Source organism: Leucoraja erinacea, chromosome 28 (assembly GCF_028641065.1).
Source record: "Leucoraja erinacea ecotype New England chromosome 28, Leri_hhj_1, whole genome shotgun sequence".
NCBI classification, from domain to species: Eukaryota; Metazoa; Chordata; class Chondrichthyes; order Rajiformes; family Rajidae; genus Leucoraja; species Leucoraja erinaceus.
This window is the reverse complement of record NC_073404.1, coordinates 15,484,613-15,508,073: the sequence shown is the minus strand read 5'-3', so window position 1 is coordinate 15,508,073 and position 23,461 is coordinate 15,484,613. Positions and strand designations below refer to the sequence as shown.

At 41.0% G+C, this 23,461-nt stretch overlaps 1 protein-coding gene across 1 annotated transcript in view; it reads right to left on the bottom strand.

Annotated features, from left to right (window-relative positions):
* Positions 1-3,319: 3,319 nt before the first annotated feature.
* Positions 3,320-23,461, bottom strand: part of eif4h (eukaryotic translation initiation factor 4h) — a 35,531-nt gene continuing 15,389 nt past the window's right edge. The window contains 4 exon segments of the mRNA XM_055657849.1: positions 3,320-4,363; positions 6,999-7,154; positions 11,595-11,655; positions 11,658-11,693. Of these exon segments, the coding sequence (XP_055513824.1) occupies positions 4,224-4,363; positions 6,999-7,154; positions 11,595-11,655; positions 11,658-11,693 (393 nt within the window). The 3' untranslated portion in view covers positions 3,320-4,223.

Here is a 23,461-nt window from a genome sequence, read left to right as displayed (position 1 = left end):
TCACCTGTTCCCATCAGCCTAATATCCCTCCCTCTAGTTCTATATTTGACTCCTCATCTTCTTTTCAGATCGCATCCTACATCTACAGCCCTTTGAATTATCCATCTACTATCTCCAGCCTTTGTGACTATGCATCTCCACCCTTGGTCCCCTACGCCTGTCTCACGTGCTGATCAATTCAGATTCAATTTTAATTGTCATTGTCAGTGTACAGTACAGTGACAACGAAATGCATTACAACGAAACCATTACAACGAAATGCATTACAACGAAATCTACAACGAAATGCAATCCTTCCCTCCCTTGAATCTGCCTATTACTTGTGAGCTCTTGACCCACCTCTTCCCCTCACCTTTTTCTACCAGCTATCTTCCCCTATTCTACAGACCTGAGAAGGATCCCAACACAAAATTTTGTCTGTCCATTTCTCTCCACATATTCTGCCTGACCCGCTGAGTTCCTCCAGTACCTTGATTTTTTGAAAGCTGACCATGATTGGTGCCTAGCTTCTGTTAAAGTACACCACATGTGTCAGGACCCATGCTATGAAAACAACTATGCCCATAGTGATAACCTTCTTAGCTTCACCTTTCTCAGCTTCAAGTAGCCAGTCTACAGTTCAAATAACGTCCCAAAAGAGCAAGATGAATCCAAATAGATAATTACTGCCTCATCAATTCATTCTCAATCATCAGCAAATTGATGGAAACTGTAAAGTGGCAATTATTCACCATTAATTTCCCCATAGATGCTCAGTTTGCTTTTTACCAAAATCACTTTGTTCAAGATTACATCGCAACCTTGATCAAAACATAGACCAAAGAGGTGAATTTGATCAGGAAAGTGCGACTGAGCTTGGATTAAGGTAGCATCGAGGCAGCAAGGATCCCTGGTGAAACTGAAGTTGATGGGCAAGGGTAAAAAAAACTCCGATAACTGGAGTCACACCTTGCAAAAAGGAAGATGGCTGTGGTATTTGGAGGTCAATCGTTCTGTCCAGGACATTGCTGCAAGAGTTCCTCAAACAGTATCTGAGGCCCAAACATCTTTAGTGTTTCATCGTAGATCTTCCTTCCATTGTGCTTGTAGATGAAAACACAATGTTGCCCGCAGCCCGATTTGGACAGCATTCACGCCAGGACCGATTAGTTGAAAGTAACATTCATGCCACAGGCACTGACCACACCCAATAAACATTACCAACACGAATATCCCCACCATCACCATCATTTGCATCACAAGTAAGCACAAACTCTGCCTCACGGGGCTACAAAAGGAAGTCAGAAACTAGGTAACTGGAAGTGAGTGACTCACCTCTTGATACCGCAACTAAACATGCAAAAGGTCATATATTATGCCAATACCAAGGAGCAATGAAAGCAGATTACTTTGCCATGGTTCTGTCCTCTAGAGTGTTGGTGTGTGATCATCGTTGTGGCAAGTCTCGCCCTTCTTCACTTTACTGATACTATCTGATCTATTCCCAGCAATTTTTAGATTTCTAACCATATAACATATAACAATTACAGCACGGAAACAGGCCATCTCGGCCCTACAAGTCCGTGCCGAACAAATTTTTTTTCCCCTTAGTCCCACCTGCCTGCACTCCTACCATAACCCTCCATTCACTTCTCATCCATATTCCTGTCCAATTTATTTTTAAATGATACCAATGAACCTGCCTCCACCACTTACACTGTAAGCTCATTCCACACCGCTACCATTCTCTGAGTAAAGAAGTTCCCCCTCATATTACCCCTAAACGTCTGTCCCTTAATTCTGAAGTCATGTCCTCTTGTTTGAATCCTCCCTATTCTCAAAGGGAAAAGCTTGTCCACACCAACTCTGTCTATCCCTCTCATCATTTTAAAGACCTCTATCATGTCCCCCCTTAACCTTCTGCGCTCCAGAGGATAAAGACCTAACTTATTCAACCTATCTCTGTAACTTAGTTGTTGAAACCCAGGCAACATTCTAGTAAATCTCCTCTGTACTCTCTCTATTTTGTTGACATCCTTCCTATAATTGGGCGACCAAAAATGTACACCATACTCCAGATTTGGTCTCACCAATGCCTTGTACAATTTTAACATTACATCCCAGCTTCTATACTCAATGCTCTGATTTATAAAGGCTAGCATACCAAAAGCTTTCTTTACCACCCTATCTATATGAGATTCCACCTTCAAGGAACTATGCACGGTTATACCCAGATCCCTCTAGATTGGTGGTCTTTTGCCTTTATGTTAATACAAAAGTGAAATTGCTTCATTTCGCACTCTGGAGCATAGGAATTGAAAAGTTCTCTTATTTTCAACAGGTACAATTATATTTTGACACTCTCAATTTATACACTCTCTTTTAGGATTCCTCATCTGGTTCAATCAATGATGCTGGCATAAGCAAGAGCTAGCCAAGAATACCAAAGTATAACTGAAGTTGTGTGCAATGGCTTTCTCCCACATTTTTGGCCCCTGCTTAGCCAAATTAGATCATTCGCTTGAGTCCACCATTCGATCACGTCTGATCTAATTTTCTCTCTCAACCCATTCTCCTGCTTTCACCCCATGACAACCTTGCTAATCAAGAACCTATTGATCTCTACTTTAAAAATAGCCAATGATTTGGCCTCCACTGCCATGAATTTCATAGAGTCACATCCCTCTAGCTAAAGAAATTCCTCCTCATACCCATTCTAAATGTATGTCCTTTAATTATGAGGCTGTGCTGTCTGGTCCTAACCTCTCCCATTGCTAGAAGCATCCTCATCACATCCACTCTGTCTAGACCTTTCATTATTCGGTCGGTTTCTGTGAGATCTTTCTAAATTCCAGCGAGTACAGACCCAGAGCCATCAAACACTCCTCACACATCAACCCAATCATCCCCAGGATCAGTCTCGCAAATCTCCTCTGGATCCTCTCCAATGCCAGCACATCCTCCCTCAGAAATGGTGCCCAAAACTACTCACAGTATTCCAAATGTGGTCTGACCAGCATCTTATAAAGGCTCAGCATTACATTCTGGCTTTTCTAGTCTAGTCCTCTCGCAATGAATTCTAACATTGCATTTTTCTTCCTTACTACTGACTCAACCTACAGATTGATGAAAGACCCAAGGGTATAAAACTTTCCCTCTGGGAAATTCATAGGCACTATCTCACTTGACAATCACAGTTGGATTTAATGGTAAATAGGGAACCCATTGGCAGACAGGGTTATTGAAGATTTTTCTTTTATTTAAAAGGTCATTCACAAAAAATATATATTTTTTTCATATATTATGAAGTAATATGTAAAATTTTGGGAACCCATTTATCAATTGTGAAGTTACCTATGAGACCATCAATAATTTAGGGTGGTTTTCCATGTTCTGTGAAACTCATAACCTCCAGCATTCCAAAGATACTGTTCATTATGATATCTGTTGGATGTATGCTCTTCTGGGTTAATCGATAAATGGGATTCACTTACGGGACAACAAAAGGCCACACAGTGTGCTAAAAAGCACACTTTTTAATTGTCATTTGCCTGCTGAACGGAACCCGAGCGGAGAGTACATGGGTACATAAACACATCTTGAAACCTTGAGTAGTCAAGAACTGTGAGTGAGTCTTCAAAAGGAACTGGCCCCTGAAAAAATGACACTGGATGTGCTTCTTGATGTCTTTGCATGCAAGTTGTGCCCTATCTTGCTGTATATTTAACCATGCAGAGTCCCGAGTGCCTTTCAAATCAAATCTCTCCGCAATATCCAAAATCCCCAAACATATAAAATGTGTATTTATAATATAAATGTGTTTACTGTATACTTATGTAAATAATATATAAACGAAACATATGTGTAGGCACAGATTTATCTGAGACCATTACAAGCAGTTTGGACAAAGTTAGTTGATGAGAGCTGATGGTACAACATTGTTCTTATGAACCAGTGGTGTTTCTGGTCTTCAGAAACTCAAGACAGCAACATTTGCACGTACCTTCAGAAAATCTATTTCAAGCTCCTTTTTTTTAGATGGAGCAACTGCCATTAACAGAAAGCAAATTGTTCAAAGCAGAAAGTTGGTACGAGGCAGGTGTTAAACTACAGATAAGCTGGCGGGTTTGTTTTTAAAACCAAAGTCAGTGATGTGCGGACAAGTGGAAGAGAAGACAAAAGGAAATCCATGGAATGTTAGGAATGGAAGCTGCTGTGCCTACTTTCCACAAAGTCCGGCCTTGCTAAGGTCCCTCCTGCCCAGATTTTTCCTCCCGAGGCCTGGCTCCACCAAATATGGCTGAATTTGGATTGGCGACTTGGTTGAGGGGAGCAGCTACTGTGCGTGGTTTAAGTTGTAGCCTGGGTCTTTGTGCCCTCTCCTCTGTAAAACATAAGATGAAAAGAAAACGACATCTCTTTAATGTCGAGCACAAAAGATAGGAAATAAATTGAGTGGTTGCTAATAAACATGGCAGGAAAAAACTCTGCCATATTTGCAACATTTATCTCATCAATTTACCCACATCAGAGAAGTTTTACTGTAAATGGAAACAATACGATCAACTGGACAAATGACGTTTCTAATCGGGACCCTTCCTCAGACTACTGGGGAGGGAAATGGAAAAGAGAGAGAAGTGATGGAAGGACAAAGCCTGGTAAATGAATGCAAATATACGTGAGAGGAGTGGGAATGGTGGATTGATTGGCTGACGCTGAGGTGAATGACAAAGACTAGAGGTGAAAGGCAGACAAAAGGATGTCAGATCAGAAGAGAATAGGAGGAGTTAAACGTAAAGCCAAAGGGAGGGTTATGGGTAGAAAGGGACGGGGCGGGAGGAGGGGGGAGGTGGCGAAAGAAGGATAGATGGAGTTAAATGTAAAGCCAAAGGGAGGGTTATGGGCAGAAGGGGATGGGGGTGGGAGTGTGAAAGAGGGGGAATTAAGGAGTTTGAGGGGGATTCTGGGATGGGAGATGAGCATATGAAGGAGGGGAAAGGAGCAGGGTATCTGGGATGGCGAGAGAAATGTGTGCACAACAAGGTGGAGGTGTGGCAGGGGAAAGAGAGTGGGTATGGAGGGGGCTATGTCTTGCTCCAAATATATAGAGCCCTCAGGAGTCAGCATCTAGAATGGTGTCCAGAGATCTAGCCCAGATAAAGAATGACACATTTGCAGCTGAGGGAATGTTCGCTTGGTTGATTCCTATGATGGCAGCTTTAGGTAGAGATTAAACAGATTGGGCCTTTACTCCACCGAGTTCAGAAAACTTAGAAGCGACTTCATTGACATGCACAACATTCTTAAGTGGCTTGGCAGGAGAGCTATGGAGCTGATGTTTTCCCTGCTAGGATGTCTAGAAATGCTGTTATCTATAAATCTATTAATTCCAAGACGGGTGTGTTAAAACAGTGTGGTGCTTTCTGCTGGTGGTCATTTCACAAACCTCTTGCTGTAGAATTGAGTTTTAAATCATTGCCTTTTATGGCAACGGACAGAGTGCTCCAAAAATGCAAATTTGTGCATCTACTTGTACTTAAAAGGATTTGTGCAACACATATACTGCTGTAAATTGTAGAATTATTATAGAGTTATAGCTGTGTAAAGGTGGCTGACAATTAGATTAGTAGCATTGGAGTTGGATGATTAATCTCCAACTTTTTTCTTTGGTGCTACATATTACTTCAATCATTGGTGCATTTCCCCTCTGATCCCCCACTGACCAGTTTCACCAGGGTTATTCTTATCGAGTCCACACGAAAGATTAGAATTTGTTCAGCCAGAGATAAACACACTTCTTGGCATCTGCATACAATGGTGTCTGTCTTGCGCTTCTTGTGCTTCTTGTGCGTGGTGGTGGAAAGATTGGTGAAAACAGGGCCGAGACATGAATGCTCTTTCCATGACCCTGTTTCACCAGGGTGTTTTGATGCCACACTTGATGTTAAGGGCAGTAATTCTCAACTCATCACTGGAATTCAACTTTTAGAAATAGGTTGTAATGAGGACTGGATCTGAATACACACATTGGGTATTGGGAAGCAAGCTTCTGGAAAGTGGCACTAGTGGTGCCGTCCGCAACACATTCCATCACTTTGCTGAAGTTTAAGAATAGACTGATTGGGTATCAATTAGGCAGATGGGATTTGGTGTCTGTGACCTGGACAAAGCTGGGCAATGTTCCAGAATGCTGAGAAGATGCCTTTGTTGTGACGGTACAGATTGACCAGAGGTGCAGCTGACTGTTGATTGCCAATTTTCAACGCATTCTGCACACTGTCTGGACCCAAAGAATGCCCTTTCCAATGGTCTCAGATGTTTCTTAAAACAAGAATGGGTTCTGTGACATCAGAGCAAGTTCAGCATCGTTGACAATTCATCGCTTTGTCTTTAGCACTTACACATTTAATTATCAAGAGGCATGAAGATGATCTTAGAGCCCCTGTCTCCTTCTGTTCAACTGCCCACCACGATTCATGAGTAGATTTGGTGGTGCTGCAGAGCTGTGATCTGATCTGTTGGTTATGATATAGCTTAGCTCTTCCATACAATTGAAACTGGGGATACTTTCAATAGAAGAGAGATTAAAAGAAGGGTGAAATTATTTTATTTTTTAAATATGATTTTTTTTAAATACTGACTTTATATTAAAAAAAAATAATAATTTCACCCTTATTTTAATCTCTGTTCTATGAAAGTATCCCCAGTACTGACTTCTGATGACAGGCCAAATAAAATTAATTAGGCTTTAACTTTCTCCACCCAAGTAAGCAAGGGGCAGCCACGGGCAAAACTAAAATGGGCGAGGCAAAGGAGATCTTGGTAGAGATTTGGAGACGATGGCTTTGTGGATGGAAATTAGATGATAATTTGGGAACAAAAACATTTATTTGTCTAGGTTGGTTAAAAATCATTCTTCACAGGCATATTCAGAATATTTCTGAATACTGAGCAAATAGGAAACAAAATGTAAATATAAATCATGTATCAAATACAAGAAAACAAATAATAATTTGTACCTTCTGTTGCCTCTCTGAACTCCATACCAGAACCACGAGGAAGTCCTTCTCTGAAGCGACCTCCACCTCCTTGCCTATCCGCGGGGCGACCACCTCTGACTTTGGTTCCTCCAAATCCACCCATCGAGCGATCACTGTAGTCCTCATCTCTGAAACCTAGTTACAAAACAAGACACCAAATAAATCAAAGGTTTTCAAACAAGATCTTAACAACAACATCTCAGCACAGTCACATATTCTGATATGCAGAATTGACATTACAGTTATAATGGGTGACTTCAATCTACATATAGATTGGGTGAATCAAATTGGCAAGGGTGCTGAGGAAGAAAATTTCTTGGAATGTATGCGGGATAGTTTTCTAAACCAACATGTAGTGGAACCAACGAGAGAGCAGGCTATTCTAGACTGGGTATTGAGTAATGAGGAAGGGGTAGTTAGCAGTCTTGTTGTGCGTGGCCCCTTGGGCAAGAGTGACCATAATATGGTTGAGTTCTTCACTAGGATGGAGAGTGACATTGTTAATTCAGAAACAAGGGTCCTGAACTTAAAGAAAGGTAACTTTGAGGGTATGAGGCGTGAATTGGCCAAGATAGACTGGCAATTGATTCTTAAAGGGTTGACGGTGGATATGCAATGGAAGGCATTTAAAGACTGCATTGATGAACTACAACAATTGTTCATCCCAATTTGGCAAAAGAATAAATCAGGGAAGGTAGTGCATCCGTGGATAACAAGGGAAATCAGGGATAGTATCAAAGCAAAAGATGAAGCATACAAATTAGCCAGAAAAAACAGCCTACCAGAGGACTGGGAGAAATTCAGAGTCCAGCAGAGGAGGACAAAGGGCTTAATTAGGAAAGGGAAATAGATTATGAAAGAAAACTGGCAGGGAACATAAAAACTGAGTGCAAACGTTTTTATAGATATGTGAAGAGAAAAAGATTAGTTAAAACAAATGTAGGTCCCTTGCAGTCAGAAACAGGTGAATTGGTCATGGGGAACAAGGACATGGCAGACCAATTGAATAACTACTTTGGTTCCATCTTCACTAAGGAAAACATAAATAATCTGCTGGAAATAGCAGGGGACCGGGGGTCAAATGAGATGGAGGAACTGAGTGAAATCCAGGTTAGCCGGGAAGTGGTGTTAGGTAAATTGAATGGATTAAAGGCCGATAAATCCCCAGGGCCAGATAGGCTGCATCCCAGAGTACTTAAGGAAGTAGCCCCAGAAATAGTGGATGCATTAGTGATAATTTTTCAAAACTCTTTAGATTCTGGAGTAGTTCCTGAGGATTGGAGGGTAGCTAATGTAACCCCACTTTTTAAAAAGGGAGGGAGAGAGAAAACGGGGAATTACAGACCAGTTAGTCTAACATCGGTAGTGGGGAAAACTGCTAGATTCAGTTATTAAAGATGGGATAGCAGCACATTTGGAAAGTGGTGAATTCATTGGACAAAGTCAGCATGGATTTATGAAAGGTAAATCATGTCTGACGAATCTTATAGAATTTTTCGAGGATGTAACTAGTAGAGTGGATAAGGGAGAACCAGTGGATGTGTTGTATCTGGACTTTCAGAAGGCTTTCGACAAGGTCCCACATAAGAGATTAGTATACAAACTTAAAGCACACGGTATTGGGGGTTCAGTATTGATGTGGCTAGAGAACTGGCTGGCAGACAGAAAGCAAAGAGTAGGAGTAAACGGGTCCTTTTCACAATGGCAGGCAGTGACTAGTGGGGTACCGCAAGGCTCAGTGCTGGGACCCCAGCTATTTACAATATATATTAATGATTTGGATGAGGGAATTGAATGCAACATCTCCAAGTTTGCGGATGACACGAAGCTGGGGGGCAGTGTTAGCTGTGAGGAAGATGCTAGGAGGCTGCAAGGTGACTTGGATAGGCTGGGTGAGTGGGCAAATGCATGGCAGATGCAGTATAATGTGGAGAAATGTGAGGTTATCCACTTTGGTGGCAAAAACAGGAAAGTAGACTATTATCTGAATGGTGGCCGATTAGGAAAAGGGGAGATGCAACGAGACCTGGGTGCCATGGTACACCAGTCATTAAAGGTAGGCCTGCAAATGCAGCAGGCAGTGAAGAAAGTGAATGGTATGTTAGCATTCATAGCAAAAGGATTTGAGTAAAAGAGCAGGGAGGTTCTACTGCAGTTGTACAGGGTCTTGGTGAGACCACACCTGGAGTATTGCGAACAGTTTTGGTCTCCTAATCTGAAGAAAGACATTCTTGCCATAGAGGGAGTACAGGGAAGGTTCGCCAGACTGATTCCTGGGATGTCAGGACTTTCATATGAAGAAAGACTGGATAGACTCGGCTTGTACTCGCTAAAATTTAGAAGATTGAGGGGGGATATTATAGAAACTTACAAAATTCTTAAAGGGTTGGACAGGCTAGATGCAGGAAGATTGTTCCCGATGTTGGGGAAGTCCAGAACAAGGGGTCACAGTTTAAGGATAAGGGTGAAATCTTTTAGGACCGAGATGAGGAAAACATTTTTCACACAGAGAGTGGTGAATCTCTGGAATTCTCTGCCACAGAAGGTAGTTGAGGCCAGTACATTGGCTATATTTAAGAGGGAGTTAGATGTGGCCTGTGTGGCTAAAGGAATCAGGGGGTATGGAGAGAAAGCAGGTACAGGATACTGAGTTGGATGGTCAGCCATGATCATATTGAATGGCGGTGCAGGCTCGGAGGGCTGAAAAGCCTACTCCAGCACCTATTTTCTATGTTTCTATGTTAAAAGTGGCGACCAGAACGAACTGGACACAGTACTTGATGCACTAGGCAGTTGCATCAAAACTCTGCTTTTATACTCTATATCTCTTGAAATAAAGAACAATGTTCCATTATTGTTATAGATATTGGGTCTAATAAGCGAGATTTAATGATCAGTATCTATCTCCACAAACACTCTGTTTCTTGCTCTTGAACGGTTGATCAGTGCACATTCGGGAAAATCTGAAAGGATACAATCTTGAAGAGCTTAAACAGCACTGCATTGCAGTACATTGCACTTTCGCAGCTATTGAAACTCTCCTTGGCTCAAGATTTGTGTGTGGGTTTAATCTGGTGTACAATGCGCCATTGAAGAGATTTAGTCGAAGCACATGGACATGGTTATGGGTTTTCTTGAGGCATGGAAATTGGATATTTAAACTACAAATTATCATGCTTGAACAATAAAAGAAATCCATAAATGCTGGAAATACTGTGAAGTATGGTGGAGTACATGCACAAATTAGCATGTTGCTGTATCATAAGTTAGTGGGAAGTCTGGATCTTTCAACCTACCTCGTGACTGACACTGGACTCTTTCTCTATGACTGTAATCCTACAAATCTGTAAAACTATATTCTGTATTTTTCTCTTTGCACTACCTGTTGTACTGGTACTTGTTTGTACTCATATAGAGTATGATCTGATTTGATTGGATATCACACAATACCAGTGCTATCCTGAAACCTTCTAGATGAAACAGAGGATCCTTTCCAACCTTGTCTATTGCATTTGGTGGTCCCAATACAGCCTCCTCTATATCAGTGAGACCAAGTGTTGATTAGATGAACAACTGAGCTTTGTCCACCAAGGCCTGCTTGAGCTCTCGGTTGCTCACCATATGAACTCCCCTTCCCCATTCTCGCACTGCCAGAGTGGGGCCACACACAAACTATAAAAACGGCACATCATATTCCGCTTAGGTAGCTGATAACCCAACGGTATGAACATTGAATTCTCCAATTTCAAGTAATAACCCCCCACACCCCCACAGTGTGCACACATTTCACTCGCTATTCTCACTACCCTGTTCCTTTCCCTTCCTCATATCCTATGCCCATCAACTGTGAGCTCATTACCCTTTTATCCCCCTCTTTCCCCTCCTGCCAACTCTTCTATCCATATTTCTTTCCTCCAGCTTTACATTTCACTCCTCTTTTTTCCTTATCCCTTCAGTGTTCATCTTGTCTACACTTAGTCTCACCGATATAGACCAGGCCACATTGGAAGCACTGAGCGCAATAGAAAAGGTTGGAAGAGATGCACGTGAACCCCTGTCTCCTTTTCACCTCCAACCTTTGTCACTATCTCCAACAATTTGCCAATCACCCTTCCTCCATTGTACCATGCTATTGCTTGCCAGACTTTGCCCCACCCCAACCTTTCCTTTCCAGTTGTCTCCCCACCCCCCCACCTTCCCTATCAGTCTGAAGAAAGGCCGTGACCCAAAACGTGGTCTATTCATTCCCGCCAGAGATGTTGCCTGATCCACTGAATTCCACCAGCACCTTTAATTTCTGCACAGTATTTGTCCCATTTGTTTGGTCCATAACATGGGGAATAACCTGAATATTTTAAAATCTAGTAATCCCACTGATGAGATGGCATATTTTGGTATCAATCATCAATGCTGCTCGTTAAAGCTGAGCACTGATTGTTCACATTTTGTGAATGTGACCCAACTATTGACATTGTTAATATGGCAACATTATTATGTTAATAATGTAATATAGTTTCATTACAAACATAAGGAATCTTAGAATGTATTAACATGCAGGAGGGAACAAATTCTCACCTCCTTTCTCTTCTGATCTCCTGAAGCCAAATCCACTCTTCTCTTGTTTTCTGCCTTCCCTTCCGCTATATCAACCCGAAGAGACCGATCGCCAAGAAGCTGTGGGAACAGTCGATAGGTTTTATCTGTGGCATCTATCATTTCTTTTTCAACAATTTATTTAGTTTAATGGCAGTCCACAGTACTAGACATGCCTTAAAGCTTACGTGATCTCACCTACATGTTCTTCCTGACATGCTATACTGATTTGTCCAATAGCTCAAACCTTTATCCATCATGATCGATAGTAGCATTTTGTTACAATATAATTTCTTTTAGATGTGCTGCTTAGTCCAGCAAACCAACATCTTTCAAAAATGCTTGGCTTTTTCAGTGGGATTCTATTTATCTACCTCATGCCCTGGGGGTGTGAATCTAGATGCACTGATGGAATAAAAGCTTCTGCTGTTTTCTTGCTATCACAATTCTCCATCAAATTCATTAGGAATGCAATTCTTAGAGGATGACAACATATGGTCTGTTGCTAATGGTGCACAAAATGATTCACAAAAACAGCTTGAATGAGATGTTAGAAAAATAGATGACTACCTGGAAAATACCCCTCTTTACTTAGATCAGCTCACGGGGATTTCTTAAATGAATAGGTGGTTTCTTATGCAAAGAATGGTGGTCATTTTACTTATTGTCAATATAGAATAACTGTAATAGATCATATCCCGGAAGGGTTAAGCAATCATTCAAAATTCTCTGCATTCTGAAAGGGGCCCAGTTGATGAGAAAACAGCAAGTGATGCATCAAATGAACAATAGGCTAACATCAGTCATCTGGAGAAATGGCTGGAGTATGTTATGAAGGAAGTCATAAGAAGACATTTAGAAAATCGCAACATGAGACAGAATCAACATAGTTTAAGAGAAAGGAAATTGCATTTGACAACTTTGTTTTATGCTCTTTGAGGATGCACTTAGCAGGTTGAATAACGGAACTCAATAGATGAAATGTACCAAAAGGCATTTGATATTGGTATTCATTTATTATCGCTGCATGTGCCAGGATTCAGTGGAAAGCTTTGTTTGCATGCTATCCAGTCAAATCATGCCATACATCAGTACAATTTAGCCAATAACAGGTAGTGCAAAAGTGCAAGCTCCATAGTAAAGTCAGTTTTGAAGATTGGGACTACACCCTTAGGTTATGAAAGTAGTCCGATAACAGTGGGGACGCAGCTGCCCCTGAATCATTATCCTTGATCACAATTTTCATACCAATTACAACATATTCAATAAATTATCAATCTCCTCATTTGTGATTTATTGCCTATTCAAGCACATAATTATTAGGTTACTTAAAAATATCTCTTCGACAATATTGTTATGCAGCATGTAGTACATTATCACCATTTTTTGTGAACATGTACATAAGTGTGACATATTTGAACACTCCCCATGTGTGCATTAATGTTAGTGCCACTAAAACATTTACAAAACCTTTGCAGGGAGATTTTGCATTGCAATGTCATGAGAGTTATTTGAGCAGGTGAACCGTATCTTTAAGTAATCTTCATGATAGAATATGTTCAAAGCCTCATTTCCTCATTATATAACCAATCTTTAACCTCTCCTTGCTCCATTCTGAGGTTCTCACCTGCTTTAAGAAGACCACTATTATCCAAAGAAAAGCAAGGTAGTGTGCCTGAATGACTATCGGCCAGTGGCTCTGACATCCACATTCATGATGTGCTTCGAGAGACTCATCATGGTGCACATTAATTCCAGCCTCCCAGAAAGCCTTGATCCACTGCAGTTTCTCTACTGTCACAACTGGTCCATGGCAGATGTCATCTCCCTGCCGCAACATTCATCACTGGAACATCTGGATAACAAGGACATCTATGTCAGACTCCTACTTATTGACTACAACTCCACATTCACCACCATAATCCCATCAAAACTCATCTCCAAATTCCTGGAACTAGGAGTCATCAACCCTTCTGCAAACTGGATCCGTGACTTTCTGACATGCTGCTGGTGATACTTGCTTCTTCCCCACTGTTATCAGATGACTGAATGGTCCTCTCATAAACAAAGACTGCAGTCTGATCTCCCAATCTACCTCATTGCAGACCATGCTCTTTTTTGTTATTCTGCACTTTCCCTGTAGTTGTAATGCTATAATGCTGTAACACTATATTGTTTGATTGTACCCAGGTACTGTATATTATAGTTTGACTGCATAGCATGCATTTTCACTGTATCTCAGTACATGTGACAATGATAAATTAATACCAATAAATAGAAAGTAATTTCACTACATTCAGAATTTTGTACTTTATTTAACTCAAGGTTTCAGTTGGTGGATGCCTTGGCATATTGCAAACAATGAAAAATCAAACTTTACTTTTGAAAGACATTCAACGTTTACATCTTTATATCAGTTACAGTTTTAATCAATTCAATCGTTAAACAAGGTATGTAAGAAATAGTGAACCACAAAATCACCTATCTTGACATTTCTCAGAAGAAATTTATGACAAACTTGTATGCTGACAATATTTTGACTGCTGTTGACAGTAATCTTGATTATTCGCCTGGACTCCAGGAGTTAATCCTGGCAAAGTACAATTTATGGTGCTAAGTGATGCATATTTCCATGAGGGTTTTATCTCCATGAGGTTCAGGATTCTGTTAATGGCCACTGTGCTCAGGATCAAAGTGCGTCTATTTCACATCAACGTACTATTTCTTGGTGCCCAAGCTATTATATGGGCTGTGGCAGCTGGGCAGCACTTTACAAAGCTCCAGCTTTTCCCACGTCAGATTTCTTTCTCTCTGCTGCTTTACTTGCAGTTAATATCACTTGTACTATATGAGCAGGATCACAAGCATATACCAACGTGTACTTTTACATATAATTAGTCATGACTAGAGGAAATAAAAGCATTTTGGTGGGTCTTTCCATGAATGTGGCTTTAAGCCTGTTTAGACAGGTGGAATTCAATGAAAATAAGCAAAAAAGTTGGAATTTTTTGTTAACGCTACGTAGACATCAATGCATATTTACAACCAGGAAAATCTTTCATTCATGTAACTCCCCCATGAGTATGTCCCGGACCTTCATTCTGCTAATTGCAAACCAATTTCCGTTGGTAGAAAACAAAGGATTATTGCATTATTAACCTACAGTACCTACTGGTGCATTTGGTCCGGCAACATGCAATCATTGTTCAACTTATATTGTGGGGAGAGGCTGTGAAGAACCTTACTTGTGAGGGATATTTTATTTAGTTTTAAGATTTGACAGGATTGGTGCAGTGACAAAGTGAAAAAATATCAGGACATATCCTTAACTCTCTCAATAGGGAGTCTCTGTTTTTTGTTAGTTAAGGCAGGACAGAAAAATTAGTTTTGCAGCATGTCCGCTCAATGAAGCGGCCATGTTGTTCAGCCCTAACTGAATGAGGTGGCAAAGTAGAGTAAGACTGCTCAGAAAGCTGAAGTTTTCTTGTCTGACATTTTCTGCATATCAGATCTTTCCAAAAAACAAAATAAGCAGTGTTAAAAGTTCTGCCTGATGGTGAGGAAATTGTTAAGTGGAAATACTCATCTGAGGCATCACTTTTATACTGGCTCTCACTGGCATGTGGGACTAGTGTAGCTGGGACATGTTGGGCCGAAGGGCCTGTTTCTACACTGTACCACTCTATCTCTATGATCTGTTTTCTCACTGTGGTGATAGCACCTTGATATATAGGACAGGAGATTTTGTGACTGCAAATGGGACTCAAGGATGGTGTGTTGCTCTATCTGCTAGGGTAAAGGATGTATCTAAATGTGTGTAGAACTTTCTCAAGGGGGAAGGATGAGCAGCCTCGAGTCATTGTGCACATTGGCCCAAATGGCATAGGTAGAAAGAGAGATGATGAAGTGCAGAGCGAATATAGGAGTTAGCAAAAGGTTAAAAAAATGAACTTTGAGGGTAATAATTTTTGGATAATTCCCAATGCCCTTGTGCTTATGAGAGGAGGAATAGGAGGCAGATGAATGCAGGGGCAGGGGCAAGAGATGGTGCAGGGGCAAGAATTCCGATATTCGGACTATTGAGATCTTATCTAGGGCAGAAGTAACCTGTACAAGAGGGACAGCTTGCACCTGAACAGAGAGCGAGCAATATCCTGGCAGGGAGATTTGTTGGTGCTACTAGGAGGTTTAAACTATATTGGCAGGGGTTGGAATCCCAAGCTGCACTGAGGCAGTTTAGAGGTTGGAAATTAATACAGACATCAAGGCATGCAGGGAGCGAGAAAAGGCAGTTGGATTAAATTGTATTCATTTCAATGCAAGAGACTTGACAAGTAAGACAGATGAACTCAGGGTTTAGGTACGTGGGACTAAGATATTATAGTCATTACAGAAATCTGGTTCAGCAAGGGACTGGACAGGCATCTTAATATTCCAGAGTACGGGTATTAATTTGATTAAGGAGAACATCGTGGCAGTAGTGTGAGATAAAATGACCCAGGGATCATCTAATCAGACTTTATGAGTAAAGCTATGAAATGAGGATGATCATTATGCTGGTATTATACTATGGGTCCCTAAATAGCCAATGGGACTTAGAAGAACAAATATGCTGGGATATTATGTAGAGTTTCAAGAATAATAGGGATATCATAGTAAGTGATTTTAACCCTCCAAATAGACACTGGCAACGTGTATTGTTCACAGTTTAAAATGGTTGTAATTTGTTGAGTATCCTCAGGCAATATCGAGAGGGTCCTACTTGGGAGAGGACAAAGGTTAACCTATTCTTGGGAAATAGGAAAGGGCACGTGTCAGTAGGGTAACACTTTGGACCAGTGGCGATTTTTCTATTAGTTTCATGATAGTATGGAAAAGGGAAATAAAACTGGTCCACAAGTTAAATTTCTAAATTGTGGAGAGGCAATTTATGACGGTATGACATGCTTGCTAAAGTAGGTTGTTTGTGGGCAAAGAGACGGCTGGCAGGTGGGAGGATTTAAAAAGTGTAATAGCAAGAATTCAATGTCTACATGTTTCTGTTAGAGTGAAGGACAAGGTTGGCAGGAGCATGAAAACGCTAGATGACCAGAGATATTGACACTCTGGTCAGATAAAAGGAGGAATGTATCAGATTCAAGTAGCTGGGATCAAATGAATACCTGGAGGAATTTAGGGAATGCAGGAATATAGTTAAGAAGGAAATTAGGAAAGCAAAAATGGGGCAAAGAAAATGAAGGCGAATACCAAGAGATTTTATAAGCATATTGAGGGAAAAAGTGTAACTAGGGAAGAATAGGCCCGCCAAACACCAAAATAGACATTATAGGTGGAATCGCAGGAGATGGGCAAGGTGCTCAATGAATATTTCTCCTCTGTCTTTACTGTAGAGAAAGATCACAAGACTAGGAAACAGGAATGTTAATGGTTATATCTTGGGGAGAGTCTATATTACAGTAAAGGAGATGATGGATGTCTTTAAAAATATGAAGGCAGATAAGTCTCATGTGCCTGATTTGGTCCAAGAACACTAGGAAACTAGAGAAGAAATTGTAGGAACTCTGGCTGAGATAAATGTATCATCGTTAGCCACAGGTGAAGTGCTGATAGACTGGAGAATGGCTAATGTTGTGCCTTTATTTAAGAAGTAAAGGTGACTGTCATAGGTCGCCTAGACATGTGACTGGACCCCCCACCTATGACAATGTCTACGACAAGCTACAACAACCTGCCACCTAGTCGACGTCAAGCTACAGCAAGCGATCGACATTAGGACATCCACCTACGACCACACAGGCGACAACCTACGACAACAGAAGTCAAGCCACGACAAGCAACAACCCTGTCAGTGAAAACTGAAGACAATTCAGTCGCTGGTGTAGTGGCCATTTGGCCTGTTTTGCATGTCATTGTGGATGGCATGTGCCTTTAAATTTTAGACTGCCCATTATAATGTGGGTGGGATTTATGACGTGTCTTTGGGCGTGTTTGCAGCTTAACTGCTTGTGCAGAAGTTTAGTTTTTAGATTCGTTTTGGAGAGACGATGGAGAAGGTTAATCCTTCGACCATGTTGACCATGTCGAGCATGTCAAGGCATGTCATTGTTACGGAGGCACGAGGAGCTTTCTAATATTTGAAGTAATGAGCTGGAGTTCGAAGAAGATTGCCGTAACAAGTCGGAAAAACCTTGGATGCATCTTACTGTTTTCTATCTACAATAAAGAAAATATTCATCAAAAGACCGTGTGTTGAAGCTTTATGAATGGAGAAGCTCTGAGGTCTCTGAGGCAGCTTGCATGCATACCGAAGATATTCCCCTTATCCATTCTCATCCAATTAGCGGCTAGGGTGCTAATTACCTGAAAGATATGAAAAATCTGCCGCTACAGCCGGTACTTGTCGTCGTTTGACGTAGGTAGTCGCCAATGGATTTCACCGAAGTCAGCACCGGCGACAACCTATATCACCTGATGACAAACTACGACAGCACCTACATCAGGAGAAGTCAAGCTACGCTTATTGGCGTCACCGACTGTCGTCAAAAAATTTTGAACATGTTGAAAATCCAGTAGCGACCAGAAAGACACTACGACTCTTTGGGCGACTGAGGACACTACTCACGACCATACAGGCGACACCCCGGTGACTATGCAGCCTAGTCACCTGTAGTTGCCTAAATAATAGCCTAAGTGGGACAGGTCCTTAAGATAGTCCACTAAGTCTAACATCTATGGTATCTCAGTTACTGAAGAAGGTTCTGAGGTAATGATATACGTGCATTTGGAAAGATGTGGGTGGTTTCTTTTGCACGGGAGATGGTGTCTTATGCAATTAATTGACTTTTTTGGAGCAGAACCGGTGCGAGCAGAGCAGTAGTCGTGGACTAAATATACCTCAGCTGAGGCCTTTGATAAGGTTTTGCATGGTAGCTGCTCTGGAAGATTAGATCCAAGGAGAGCTAGCTAAATGGGTACATAATTGGCTTGATGATACGAAGCAGCGGGTGATTGTGGAAGATTTTTTTCTCGAGTGGAGGCCTGTGACTAGTGGTGTGCCTCAGAGGTCGGTGCTGGGCCCATTGTTGTTTGCCATCTATATTACTGATTTGGATTAAGATGTGCAAGACATGGTTAATAAGTTTGCAGATTACACTAAAATAGGTGGTTTCTTTGGCAGTGAAGATGGCTATCAAGAATTACAGCAGGATCTTGATAAACTGGGTAAATGGGCCAAGGAATGGCAAATGGAGTTTAATTCCTTTAAATACACGCTGTTGCATTTTGGGAAGTCAAACCAGAGTAAGATCTTCACAGTGAACATTAGGGCCCTGGGGATGTTTGTAGATAAGAGAGTCAGAGAAGTAGAAGTACAAGTACGTAGATCCTTGAAAATGGTGTCATGTATAGACATGGTTATTAAGAAGGCTGTTAGCATGCTAGCCTTCATTAGTAAGGGCACTATTGAAGTTGGGATTTAATATTGCAGTCGTACAATCACTTTCCCAACATTGGGGGAGGTTGGTGAGAGGGAAAAATGTTATAAGAATAGGAGAGGCAACTTTCCCACACAGAACGTGATAAATGTGTATTGAAGAACTTGCCGGAGGCAGGCAATATTTTAAACGACATTTGGACAGCTACATGGATATAAAAGGTTTAGTGGGATATGTGTCAAATCGGGCAAATAGGACTTGCTTAGATGGGCATCTTGAATGGTATGGATGAATTGGTCCTGTTTCCATGCTGTGTGAGTTTATGACTATCAGGCTCTCTGTCAAGATTGCCATATTGACTCTCTGCAGAATTCCTGTCACATCAGAAAATGAAAATGAAAATCCACGTCTCTCCTGTCTTCCCCGTAACATACAACTTCCCCGTAACTTACAACTCCTTCCTGGTTCTGATGAAGGATCTTCAACCTGAAACATTAGTTCATGTCTGTTCCTCTCTCCACAGATGCTGCCTGACCTGCTGAATGTTTCCAGCACTTTGTTTTATTCTTAATACATTACTCGTGCATGAAATGATCACAGCAGCCGTATTCCTTTAGAGCCTCGCATGTTTATGCAGCAGGTTAAAACCAAAAGGCTTTTCCAGTTGGTCAGAAATTATTTGGTTATTCCAATTCTTGGAATTGTATGCCACGTTTTCTTCTGTACAACTGCTGCAAGGCAATTTTATGAGGATACTATCCTTATCAAAAACTGACAATTGTTGAGTTGTAGATTTTCAGGGTTTCACTGATAAAATATGTTGCAGAACTTCGTGCGGCAGAGTAGCGCTGCGGTAGAGTTGCTGCCTGACTGCACCAGAGGCCCAGGTTCAATCCTGACTATGAATGCTGTCTGTATGGAGTTAGTATGTTCTCCCTGTGGCCGAATGGGATTTCTCCGGGTGCTCCGATTTCCTCCCATATTCCAAAGAAATGCAGGTTTGTAGGTTAATTGGCTTCTGTAAATTGTCCCTTGTGTGTAGGATAGAACTAGTGTATCGGTGATCGTTGGTTGGCACAGACTCGGTGGGCTGCAGAGCCTGTTTTATGCAGTATCTCTAAACTAAATTTAGCTTGATGTCCACACATTTTGAACGTAGCGGACCTGGATGTATAGAGTACCCAGCTTCAGAACAAACCAAACACAAAATCTAAAGCAGAGCAGTTTCATGTTGGCATTCCAGTTTGATCAAGGTGTCTTTTCACACTCTGTTCATCTGACCCTCAAAATCAAGAGAATAACAATGGTCAAGAGGGAAATAATCATCATGCTATGGGCCATTGGGAGGACTATGGTATCTCTTTAAAGTTGTGTTTGTGCGTGCATTTGTGCATACACATGCATCTGTATAAAATGTTCAAGAGTGATCAAAGCAAGAAATCCATTCAGCAAGGAGTTATTATCAAATTGGTCTGCAAGACCGGTGCAGGCCCCGCTGGATAGAAGAAGCCCTGTGGGAAATGAATGAATTAGAACTGTTAGGATAAGAATGCTTGTGATGGTCATGGTCATTTTCAACTCTACTGACTTTATCCAGATGAATGCAATGTGCTTGGATGAGGCAATATTCTGTAATCACGTGGCTGTAAGCCCCCCCTCGGTCTCCAAAGGGCTGTACATTCCATCATGCTGCCTCCTCTGCAGATAAAAGCTCTGATGGTTGATCCCTGGTTTCCCGTGCCCTCTTCTGAAAGGAAGAAAAAAAAAAGACCTGCTTTGATGAATGCAAACAAATGTCGAATGGGATGGATAGCAAGCATTTGTTCAAAGTGTCCATAAAAGCGAGCATGCAACTTTATATAGAGATTAGGCAGTATGTGGACAAATGGAAAAGGAAGTAAGTGCAGAGATCAAAAGGGATAGGTTCATGAAAGGTGCATTGGTTGGATGGAGTTGGCTATTGAAGACAAATCAGGAGATATTGGATATATATTGAGGTCACTTTAAGCACATCAAGGAATGTGGGAGTGCAATCCTGTTGTACTCTTTCTTGCAACCTCACTGGTGTACCCAGCAAGTTTTTTCCTCCCACTCTAAGGGGAGGCTATGTCCATACACTCCTTGTAGATCCCAGAGTAATATCAAGCAATTAGCCATTAGATTGTGGGGTAATCTCTATGCACATACCAATGATTTCAACTCCTTTGGGTCCAGCAATGTTAGCCATAAATTATCATGTTTGCAATGTGCTCTTGAAATGGAATAGAAATTGAATCATGTTCATTTTCTTTGAACCAATTCAGCTTGATTGGTCTGAAAATACTGTGACTGTGTTAAACAGCTGTGAGAAATATATGATACAATAATCTCCGGCCTCCTGAGCACTGGAGGCCACCTACTGGAAACTATTCCACAGTCTTAGTATGTGAAAACTGAAATTAAAACAGACTTGAACAAAGGCGCAGGCTGCTATTTGACCATCAGACTTCCAAAAAGTATGACTTTTCTCTGCATTGACGCATTTTTGATTTGCTGATGAGGTTGAGAGTGCAGTTTTTTAAATCTGCAGAGTTAAATGAAAGATATTAGTTGATTTTTCCAATATGCAAGGTGTTAATGGTTACTGAGGTAGCACAGGTAGCTCAGATAACTTTCGGGGATTCCCAATATGCATGTATGGAACCAAAGATTCCGATCTGTAACAGTCCACCTTATTGAACATGCAACACTGAGCTTTTATTAACATAACTAATATAAAATTAAGATCATGTGCTGTTGGTAGAATTCCAATTATGAAGTTTGAAGTGAGTGAGAAGATGTGTTTCATAACATTACTAGCTTAGCCCCAATCAAATGTTATTTCTGCTTCCACAAGAGCAGTAGATCCCCTTGCAATTGTCACCTTCTTGTATGTTGAACATTTTTATCTCATCCGAAAGTACCTTTAGAAAGTCCCTTTCTTAACATCTCTCAGTACCAAGCAATTAATACTAAATTGCACTCACATTTTTCCATTAGACATTGGATTTTAGAGATACGGTGTGGAAAAAGGCACTTCAGCCATGTCCATGTCAACTAGCGATCTCCCTGTACACTAGCACGATCTCCCTGTACATTAACACACTTGGGACAATTTACAAACCTGTACGTCATTGGAGTGTGGGAGGGAACTGGAGCAACCGGAGAAAACCCACGCGGTCACAGGGAGAACGTACAAACTCCGTACAGAAAGCACCTGTAGTTAGGACTAACCATGGGTCTCTGCCACTGTAAAACAGCAACTCTACTGCTGCACCACTGTGCCACACCATCTTTTATTCCAACCAGAAAAAAAAGTTTATTTTTCTCATTCTAATTGTATTTATTTCCCTGCTTCATACCAGCTATAGGTCTCTGGGTGAAGCTAGTTACCAATGGCTATCCTTCACTGCAAATCAGATTACTACCACTTCTTTGTACTATCATTTGATATTTCTCAAAATCATCTTTGTCCTTGCTCAAAGGAAATCTCCTCTTTCTCCTGGTTACTGCCTTTTAATTCCCCACAGCAACAATGTTGCTGTAATTATGAATATGTTCATAGTTCAGAGAATCCTGTATTTGTCCATGATTAGCATTGTGATGTTAATCTCACCCACCACTCTCCCTTCTTCCCCACCGGTTCTGCCTCTTACTTCTGATTCTTTGACAGGGTTATGGAGAAACAATAATGAAGCAAACTCAAATCTCCTGTTCATTATCAATTATTTGAATATGTTGTGTGAGTTTCAGACCAGATTGTGCACTAGATTTCATGTAATCTGTATGTGAATTGGGACATAAACTCAAATCTGCGTAATTGGCTGGGTACCCTGTGCACATTTTCCCCAATAGAAAATCCAGGCCAAAAGTTTAAAGCATCTAAACATTGAAGGAAAGAACAGCTGACAAATGTTTTAATCATCATCATATAAATCGATAAGCTCATAATTTAGATGTTTAACAAACATGCAAAAGAAATGTTATTGTGTTGCTGAAATATTAGTCCAATTGTGCTAGTAAATGCAACAGCTCCGCCTTACCTGATCAATGCCTGCCTTAGCTTGTAGGCTGAGCTCTGCCTGTGATTTCCTCACTATATACCACCCCTGGTCTCCACATGGAATCCAATTATGCTGAGATTCTTGACATTTATGCAAGGAAATCTGTTCTCAGACCATATGCCAGAATAAATATGGGGCTGCAAAGGGGAAAACTAAGAATTGATTGGCTTTGAAATGATCTCTACTTATTTTCATGTTTTTTTTTTAATTATTCCATTTAAGACTTAATGTATCTTGTTTGTAAAAATCTTTGGTTTGTTTCATTATTGAAAAGATTTGAATGGCCATAAAGCAGGGATAGGGACTTTGTTCCCTGCAAGGAGACTTGTGAGAG